The 10,824-nt window shown below is 38.5% G+C and overlaps 2 protein-coding genes across 2 annotated transcripts; one reads left to right on the top strand and one right to left on the bottom strand.

Moving 5' to 3' along the window:
- Positions 1-1,453: 1,453 nt before the first annotated feature.
- LOC311284781 (olfactory receptor 7A40-like) lies at positions 1,454-2,413 on the bottom strand (the record flags this gene model as incomplete). Its single annotated transcript, XM_084399993.1, has 1 exon — positions 1,454-2,413. The coding sequence occupies one exon, from the start codon at positions 2,411-2,413 to the stop codon at positions 1,454-1,456; it is 960 nt and encodes a 319-aa protein (XP_084256119.1).
- Positions 2,414-4,416: 2,003 nt separating this feature from the next.
- On the top strand, positions 4,417-5,997 carry LOC311284580 (olfactory receptor 10G4-like; the record flags this gene model as incomplete). Its single annotated transcript, XM_084399679.1, has 1 exon — positions 4,417-5,997. The coding sequence occupies exon 1, from the start codon at positions 5,017-5,019 to the stop codon at positions 5,995-5,997; it is 981 nt and encodes a 326-aa protein (XP_084255805.1). The 5' UTR covers positions 4,417-5,016.
- Between the last annotated feature and the right edge of the window lie 4,827 nt (positions 5,998-10,824).

Genomic DNA, 10,824 nt, shown 5'->3' with positions numbered 1-10,824 from the left:
ATAGATATCCTCTGTTGCTCCATGCAATAAAAAAAATAAAAAAACATGATTTCCTGCTATAAGAGGATGTCAAAAGTCTATGTAGGCCTTTATTTGTGGTTTGCATAAACCTTGCACCACACAAATTTACTTATTATAATTATTTTTATAGTGGCTTACATGAAGGTGAACGTACCTGCAGTCAATTTATTCAGTACAATGGGTTAAATGATAATATAAAACATTGTTTCCTGACGACGATAAATTGTTTGATTTAGTTTAGTTTTAGTTTTAGTTTTGCTGTGTTTGCTAAGTGCAGATGCCATCTTGCCATTATTGTCAGACTAGCTATTCCCCTTAACAAATCTAATCTACCACATGGAAAGTCAACTGGCATAGGATACTTACATTGTTTGGTTTTTGAAGTGATTGTTTTTTGTCTCTTCATTGCCCTTATGTGGCATTTATACAGTCGATTTTTTTCAGTTCAGAAAATCACTGTATATGATCACTATGGTTACCGCTCCTACAGGCACGATTGAGGCAGCTACCAGCTCCTCATAGGACCCCGGTGTCAGGAGTCGTAGCACACACACAAAGAGTGAGTGTAAACGTCGGTGGCATCGTGTGTTTATTGACAAAAGAACGGCGTGTAGTGAGAACGTGGGTACAAAGTAATGCTGACCGGTGTAGATTATTATTGTGTGTCAGCCTGCGTCTGCCCCAACCCGATTCTGAAGCAGCGGCGGGCCGGGACACTACTTTGGCTAATGTAACTTAACTTACACAGCGAAAATACTGGTTAATCCTGTGTTTTACCGATTTTTTTCGCCTTTCGTAGTGATAGTGAGGGCGGGGGACGGATCGGGTCACTATAAATCTGGGGGGGTCATGTCCCCCCCGTCCCCAGTGCCATCTGCGCCCCTGTTTGTACGTTTATATGTCATCGCGTTATCAGTCAAGACGAAGTACAAGTAAAAACATTAACATAAACAACACAACAACGACGAAAATGAACAGTTTTGGGTGTTTTGACGACAAGCATTCAATGGTAGCATAGGTAGCACTTCACTCTACAATAACCGGATGTTTACAACCATCCTGAGATTTAACCGGAAATACGTCATGCTCGCCAGTGCATACTGCCTATTTAATCAATGTGGGGTCCAAGAGCGAAAGGGTTCTGCAGGAGAATATTCCATCATGAGGTGGCAGATTTTAAGCAGAGACACAGCAATGCAAAAATATGAGATGATGATTAGTTTTATTGGAGTACCAATCCATATGAATAGGATGGACAAAGGTTATATGTGCAGATGAAGCTGACATTGTGATACTTGATAATGAATTGTTGAAATGCATTCTAAAAAATTTCTTTTACAATTATTGTAAACATCATGAAGAAATCTACATTCGAAAAAAAAACTATGAAAAACCACAACTATTAATATTATTAAAATATGAAATAATAGATTTAGTTCCGAGAGGAGAAAATGAATCTTCTTTTAAGAAGTCTTTTCACAGACACCATGAACTCCTCTGTCATGAATGTGTAGATTATAGGGTTAAGCATTGGAGGAAGCACAAAGGTCAGAGAAAGATTAATGATCCTTGTGTTAGTGTTTATAAAGGACCAAAATGCATATGTAAATGTGATAGGTACATAGAATATAGCCACTAATATTAAATGAGCAGTACATGTCTTTGTGGCTCTTTTACGGTCTTGTGGGGTTGTGATTCTGAACAACGTCGCAGCTATGCATGTATATGAAAAGATAATAAAAAATACTGGGAACCCAATGATTATTGCCGGAAACAAATTGGCAATCACAGTACTTGGGAAATTATTGTTACAGGCAGAGCGATATATTGGCCCATGATCACAGTAGAAACTGTTAACAGTGACAATAACTTTGCAGAAAGAAAGTCTGCTCATGAAAATTGCTCCAATAATTGCTAGCAACAGTGCAAGTTTCCATGAAGCACCAATTATAACAAGCACTGATCTATGGCTCACAATCATATGATATCTCAGTGGTAAACAAATGGCTACTAATCTGTCAAAAGACAAAATAGTTAGAGTTAGTGACTGCATTACACAAAATAATAAAACAGAGAACATATTGCACAAACACAATCCATACGGAATCAACTGATTCCCAAACAAAAATGTGTCCAGTTGCTGAGAGATTACAGCGGTACTTTCACAAATGTCGGTCAGTGATAAATTAAAGACAGCGATATATTTAGGAGTGTGAAGATTTCTGTCTGTAATGATAACAAACAAGAGGCAGGAGTTTCCAAGCACAGTAATGATGTAGACAAAAAACAGAAATATATAGTAGTATCTCATGTAAAGTATACCAGAAAAACCACTGATATAGAAATAAGACGGAATGGAAATATTTTCATTTTCAGTGAAATCTTGATTCATGTTGATTTCACTCACTGATTCTGCCTTCATGCTGTCTGGGTAGAGAAACACAAATTGGGTTAAAATTGATTTTCATGTAATGCAATTATAATATATATATATTTTTTTTTAAATCTACATTATAATTAAGACTTTAAATTGGATCCCAACCAAAAAGGCCAGACAAGCATATAAGACATTCTACATTCTAAAAACATGCATGCACATTTAAAATCTGAATCTTACATTGGTACATCCGATTCACATTTGTTATAAAATATGCAAGATTTAAAGAGAAAGCTACAGTGCTACTATGTATGATATATCCACAGAAAGGTACAGAGCAGCTCAGTAGGGCCCTGGAAAGTTGCTTATATACTGTCAAAAGACTCAGAGCTGTTACATACTTAACTACAGTATATATGCCACTGATTGTGATATGAATGCCAGGCCTCTTCGGACTTGTCAGCTGACCAATCATGGCTTTGATATAGCATAATCATCTACGCCAAATACAGCTACTAATCCATAGAGAGGAAAAACTGTTGTGCTTCTGCTTCTAATCATTTAGACAAAAAGGCAATGGTCGTATTTGCAGGTTTTTCATTTCAAGAGTACGCTTTCACCTTTCACTCTAACTGTTTATTCCAAATAAAAGAGACTTCATTTTGGAAACTCTAGCCTCTGGAAAGATTCTTTACTATCTACAACCTGGACAATGTGAAAGGGGCCCCTTGCCCTCAAAAAGTATGGAAATTACAGTTACAGTACATGTTGTTTGTGAGAAAGTGAAGAAGTGATCAAAACTTATTAAAAAGTAAATTTTTAGTAAAGTATAGTAAATTATATACTGTTCTGTGGCTATATGTCATAAGTTATGCAGCCAAAAGTAAAATTGTGTATATTTGTCAGCCGATGACAGAATTTATTAGCTAACCGCTGGTTTATTCATAATATTTTGTTTGTGTTGAGGTCATTTAAATTTCAGTCATACATCAAAGTAAGTTCAAGACTTTTTTTTTTTTACCCACTGTAAAGTCTGCCCTCAAAAGTGTGTGTTGGATGTGTAGTAATCAACAAGTGTTGCATCATCTAACTAGGTGAGAAACGTGTTAATTATCCTACTAATAGCACTGTGTTTGCTCAGGTAAATCTGTGGAGAGGTTCATATGGAACCTAAGAAATGTAATTCTAGTGTCTTGAAGCTCATTAGTGTGAAGCAACAGTGAAAAAAACAAGTGGAGTGTTTCTTGCAGTGCACCCACAAGAAAACAAACACAGAGGGGGGCAGAGGTCACATGGAATTTAACAGAAAAAATACCAGAAAACAAAGTTAATTCTCAATTCTTATGTCCACAAGCTGCAAAGTACCCTACATAATTTAATGTTGGTGCATTATAATGGATGCACTTAAAACAATATATTACACTTGAAACATTAATTTCCTATTAGATGCCCCACTTTTAGTTACCAACTAAATTAATGTTAACGTAATCCATGTTTCTGTAACTAAAATTATTGAGTGCCTCCATTATAACGCATCAACTATAAATGATTGTCACACTATATGGGGTAGGTTTTCACATGGAACCTGCCATTAAATAATTATATTATACTGCTATTATATGCTTTTTTTATTAACTTAATTAAAATAGTTTATGTTTGAAACACACAAATATACCAAGCCATTGTTATGGCAAACGGAATTAACTAATAAAATATAAAAAACTATAACATAAACGTGATGATTTGCCTCAATAAAAATATATAGATATCATAATTAATAAATTCTATAAAATTACAACATACTCTGACATTTATGAAAACTATCACTTTCCTAAGAAAATGGTTCAACTTAAAATGTAAAGGACTCTAAAGATATGTCTCCTGTTTACCTGTGTGAGAAACGGTCAATCATGCCTCATTATAATACTTACAATTTCTGAATAAATGTGCACTTTAAAATCATAGGTTAATGCATTATGATATTGTTGAGGAATTTTCCTTAAATGTGTGTGTGTGTGTGTGTGTGTGTGTGTGTGTGTGTGTGTGTGTGTGTGTGTGTGTGTGTGTGTGTGTGTGTGTGTGTGTGTGTGTGTGTGTGTGTGTGTGTTTTTTACCACAAACTATATGTGGTAAATGTCTATGTTGTTGATTACTAGCTTGATCACGGGTGCTAGGAAACCATGACGTATCTGTCTCACAATATAATATAAAAGGCAGCATTTCTGTCATTTATTTATCTGGATGAGAGGAACATCTCAGATGAATTATCATATGTCATTTTAATGTACTCAAATTGTTTTTTGTTTTGTTTTGTTTTTTAATTAAGGACCTAAAGAAGTAAAGGGCAAGAAATAATTTTACATAATAGCTTTTTTCTTTTCAAGAATGCATGAAACTCTTTTTATATTTTTGTTAAAACTATACTTCAACATTCAGAGTTTTCATCACCTTGCCGATACAGACGCTGTCTGCATCTTCCTGCCATTTTCCTTCACAGGAGCTTTTTTTATGTGCATTTATGAGTACATTGACGATCTAATTGATTTAATTTTTTCATCTATACAAACTGTATTTTAAAATATTTGTGTCTGTATGTTATAGGAATTGGGTGACTTAAAATGGCAAATGAAAACTACTCTGTGAATAATGTAGACAGCTTCATAATCACTGGATTTGATCACCTGCAGAACCAAAAGCTCCTTGGATTCCTCATCTTAATAACCTACATGCTTATATTGCTTGGGAACGGCATCAATCTGTGTATCATCTTGACTGACAGACGTTTACACAAACCAATGTACATATTAATCTGTAATCTAGCTGTCATTGACATAATGTACACCTCTACCTGCAGCACAACCATGATCTCAGTGCTGCTGGCTGAGATTAAAACTGTGTCATACTACTCTTGTATCTCAAGGATGTTTATCTATCATCTTGGTGATTTCACAGTATGCATGGCTCTGATGTTAATGGCAATTGACCGACTTCTTGCAATTAGACTTCCTTTAAGGTATCACAGCATTGTAACAAATTCACGAACGTTTCTGATAATTTTTCTGACTTGGCTCATTACTATCACTATAGCGGGTGTTTTGACTTCTACGGCAGACAATCTCCCATACTGTCAGCCTGTTATCAGATATGTGTTCTGTGATCATCCATCCATGATCAGAGCTGCTTGTGTCAATCCTGAACCATATTTTGTCTTACCTGTAATGTTAAGTCTGTGGCCAATGTGTGGACAAATTCCCTTTATAATATGTAGTTATGCTGTGTTAGCATATAGTGTGACCAAACTCTCCAACAACTCAAGCAGAAAGCAAATGATTAACACTTGTTTGAGTCACCTCATTGTTCTGATCAGTTTTTTTGTACCAAAGCTAGTCTCTATTTTACTAACTCGAATAGGAGTTGTGCTAAATTTAACAGAGCGAAACGGAATTTTGATTGTATCCTCTCTTGTTCCTGCCTTAATAAATCCCACTGTTTATTGCACCAGGACTAAGGAGATCAGGAAACGATTAGCAGATATATTTTTGCACAAAAAAATAGTACCAAATCATTTAAAGTCAATATCAATAGCTATATCATCTTAATTCTGATTGTAATGATGTTGCTATTGGTTGTTTTGATAATCTGTTTTGTGATGCTTTTGCTGTTACTCGTGTTAGATAAGCCAAAGCATAGACATGCTGATGTTGAATTGTTTGTTTTCAAACAGAGTAAATGAAAAATACGGAAAATATTTGGAGCTCTGATTATTTTTTAAATGACAGTATTGGCAGAAATTTAAAATGAAATGTTAAATAGAAAGACTTTCTATGCATTGACAAAGAGTTGTTAAACAAAACTGTTTATAGATACATTGTATATACCATCTTTGTATGTGAAGCATGAATAATACTATGTATGTGAAGCATTAATAATAACAATAATCATAATAAACAAAATAATTCGGTTCTCCCTTAGTCCAAACATTTCAATTACTAATTCCATTAAAACATTTGTGCACTGGGATCCAAACCACTTATCTGATCAGTTATTAATGGATGATTATGTGGACCCTTGTGTAAGGAAAAAAACATTGTAGATATGTCCCAATATTGGGCAAGCTTAGCTAGATAACTAAATGTAGCTAGCTATAAGACACAAATTAATCTTCAGAACTACAACCTACATGGAAAAAGCAGCTTGCTATTTGGATACTATAGGCCTATAGTTCAGTTATTGGAACTAGCCACCAGGGTGGTCCCTCGAGAACAAAATGTGCTCCTATAACTAAAATCATTCTAAGTTCCTGTGGTGTGAAAACACTTCTGAGAAAGAAGGTCCTTCCTCAGGGGGATTTGCCCGGCTCAGAGAAGAGGGGGCCTCGGTCGGGGAGTATCACAGAGGATAATAGGAGGATTCTTGAGAGGCGAACAGGTCTACCTGTGACTCCAAATCAGCTGGACTGTCTGGGGATGAGTCACATGCGGCGCAGAGACGCAGGAGTCACGTGACAAGAGTGATGCGTGATGACAGGACATTCGAAAATGCTTAACATGAAGAACGCTTAACTTTGCTTACTGTAATGCATAGTAATAAAGCATTCTATGTACAGAAAAGCAGATGAGTCAAGAATATGAATGCAACCCGTTTAATTACACGTTAAGCGTTTTCCGAAAACCATTATAAAGAAAATGCTTAATGTGGCTTAATTAGTGATATTAAAAGACCAAACTCAGTAAGCACCATACTAATAAAGCATAAAAAAAGATGAGCCCATATGATGAAAGAAAGCAAATTTGTGTCCAGGGTGCAATGTTGCGAGGGATAGCTTGTTACAGTTCTCCCTCTGTGTTTAAGGCAATCTAAGTGTGAGTAGGCAGATTTGGCTTTTGCAAATAACGAATTTAGTCTTTTTTTTATAACTGTTTGTCCATGAAGCCTCATTAAGCTTTATCTTGGTTATATGGGAGGAAAACACTTAGCCTAACGTGTAATTAATTGCGTTGCATTCATAGGAAACACTTATTTTACAGTGTCCTTGTTATATTAGATGTACTTACCATACTAATAACAGTAAATTATGCATAATTACATGCAACTAACTCTTAAGGGCAGGGTAGGCAGGTTTTTTCTAAAAAACTTTTTCCCAAATTTGTTTCAACTGTCTTTATATACCAATACATAATTAAAATGTAAGTACTATGAAAAGGAGAGTATAAAAATCGAGTGTCTGTAGTCCTCTCAGGGCTGCAATAAACACAGCTACTTATTTCCATTCGGAACGAATGAAATGATTGGCTGGGCGACTGTCACTCTCCCTTGCTACCATGGCTACCACCCCTGCTGCTACAGGAGCTGCCCACACGCGCGCACCCGTTTGACTCGAGGAGGGGAAGAGGCACGGAAGCTAGGAAGAGTCACAATTATGGCAGAGAAAGAGCAGTCAAAATTCCCAGTACCTGCATATACAGTCAGCGAAGGCAAACAAGGCAAAAAAAGGAAGACAGTATTCGAAAAGGCTATGACCAAAAAGTCTTTGGATAAAGCAAGAAGTCAGACGAGAGTCAATAGTGTAGTCCTCATCAGAGCCAACAGTGCTTTCCTCGTGGAAGCTCTTACATGCAAAACACCGTATATGTTATAAATCTTACATGAAATTCACCTTCATCACAGTGTAACTGATGGTAATGGGAAAACGTGTATCAATGCAACCTGTTTTTAGCTTTGCCTTATGTTACTTGCTCGTTACCGAATCAAACTCAATATATTTTAAACTTTACCAGTATCGATATGCTAGCTTGATAGTGAGTACTAACAGCCAAGTTAGTTGTTAAAGTTAGGTATTTTATTACATTAAATGTGATTTTAATGATTTTACATGATTTTACGTGATTTTACATGATTCTGACATGATGTCACTACATGCACTGCGCTTCTCTCCGCTCGGCGCTGGCAAACGCGCGCATATAAAGACAGTTTAAACAAATTTTAGAAAAAACTGCCTACCCTGCCTTTAACCAAATCCTAATCCTACCCTAACCCTAAAGTAAGTACATGCAGTTACTTAATATTACTAAGTACTTAAATATATAATTACACTCTAACAATGACACCTTAAAATAAAGTGTAACCCATTCATATTCTGGGCTCATCTGCTTTTCTGTACACAGTATGCTTTGTTAGTATGGTGTTTGCTGAGTTTGGTCTGTTAATATCACTGTCTTAGAACATTAAGCCACGCTAAGCATTTTAGAATTAGCTACAACCTTTGACACCTTGGTTGGCCCTTGTCTGAATGTTTTACTAGTGTGATTATATTGTGTTTACCAAACCGCTTTTACAAAATATGATGCTAGAATTTAAACAATTTGCTTGACACCAACATTAAAAACCACTACTAAAGAAAATATTTTTGTGATTTTAAATATTCTTAATCATGGTTGCTAGGAAACGTCTTAGTTGCACATGCAACACTCGTTCCCTGAAGGAGGGAACAGAGACATAGTCGATGTCGACTGAATGGGATCACGCAAGGGAGCCTGTCATCTTCGAGTACTATTGAACGAGCCAATGCAAATGGTGTGCGTGATTCGCATCACACACTCCACCCATGCACGCACTAGTTGCTCTTCGCTGAGGAGCCGAGAGTAACTCTGAGTCAGCGGTGGTCCAGCTATAGTGGCTAAGGGACTATGTCTCCGTTCCCTCCTTCAGGGAAAGAGGGTTGCTTACGCAACCGAGACGTTCCCTTTCGACTGAATGGGATCTACTATGGAAAGTGTCACTAGAGCTGCCAACCTTCCATTGCCTGGACGAAAGCCTCCTGACCCCCCGCAATTTTGAGGCGGAGAAGGGCAAGGCTTAGGCCAGGGAAGTCAACTGCTGCTCCACAGGACCACTGGGAAAGCGTACCCTATCAACGGAAGGAAGGGACGCTGCGGACACCACATCCTACCCAAAGGGAGGTGACATGTGGAGAATACATATATATGGACTGAGCAGATGACCAGCTGTACAACATATGGAATGTCACTGGGATGACTCCAGCCTGCAACAGAGGGGAGGATCAACCGAACAGTGACGGGAAGACACGGGCTCGCCACAGGGAGCAGTACTGTGGAAGAATACACATATGGGATCACCGTAGAGATCACAACATATGGACCCAGCCTAACACAGGTTCCACCAGTGCATACGAGTGATAGGCCTGGCTTCGGACGTTCCGCCACATCCATTGCCGAAGGGTATGGAGGAACTCATCAGGGTTCGGCTAATAAAGGGAACTCACTGGAGTAAGAATTGCGCACGTATCCAGTCCATAGGAGGGGAATGGCGCAGCAAGCCGACACTTTGAACCGTGCTTACAGTGAAACTGGCTTCATGTGAAGGGAGCCCACGGGAAGCAACGGTTCGACACATAGGCTAGTTCTCTAGCGAACGTGTATTGGAGCGGGCCAGCCCCCAACTCTATTTAACATCTGTTCAGCGAGGCACTCTGTGTCGTTGAGCCTAGGAGGGAGCAATACCCTTGCTTAGGAGGAGCTCACCGCCCAGGTGGGCACATGCATCTTGGGATCAAGATGAAGGCAACCACATGTAGTGGGCCAACCACTGCTTGGAAACAGCCTTCCCTTCTACTGGTTTCCATAACAGACAGAGCTGGTCTAAGGTCTAGGCTTTGCATTCTGATTACGTATAATCACACTGGAGCGGACAGACAGAGAAAAGCCAGGGCTGGGTCTGCCAGACTCTGCCTCCTCCGGGGCAGCGCTTGCAGGCTCACCACCTGGTCCCGTAGGAGAGGTAGGAACCTTGGGCACATATCCAGGCCAGAGTCTCAGGTGTCATGACAGTTAGCCGGCCCGAACTCCAGGCACGATTCGTTAACCGAAAATGTGGGCAAGTCCCTAGAGACCAAACAAGCAGGAGAACTGTTTCTTTAAAAACAGAATTTTTAACTCACTGCCTGTAGGGCTCAAGGGAGGTCTCTGCAGTGCAGTAGCACCAGAGATAAGTCCCAAGCATAGACTGTAAATAAATATGGACGACGCCCCTTCGCTCTCTTTCATTGGTGAGAAGTGAAGCCGCCAGTGTCCCGATATGGCGCTGACATCTTGGGGTTTGAGTCTGTGCAGTAGCGATTTCGGGACCAGACCTGCACAGTAGTGAGCAGGAAGTAAAGCCGCGAAATCAAGGTCGCGAGCCTCAAGAGCCTCACTCTCGGTGTGAAATAATTAATTATAGAAATTTAGATATTAAATTTAAAGCTCCAATCTCCTCTGTTGGTGCTTCAGTGACTACTTCGTTCAGAGAACCTGTCAATCACAGCTGTCAATCATGACGTCACACCACCGTTATAGCATCAAATAGCTAACTACAAACAATCTTTTTTTAAAAACAAACACTTGAATTTACATCAGCGCGATAAAAAC

The sequence above is a fragment of the Rutilus rutilus genome, assembly GCF_951802725.1.
Source record: "Rutilus rutilus genome assembly, chromosome: 25".
Taxonomy (NCBI): domain Eukaryota; kingdom Metazoa; phylum Chordata; class Actinopteri; order Cypriniformes; family Leuciscidae; genus Rutilus; species Rutilus rutilus.
This window is presented reverse-complemented; position numbering and strand designations above follow the sequence as displayed.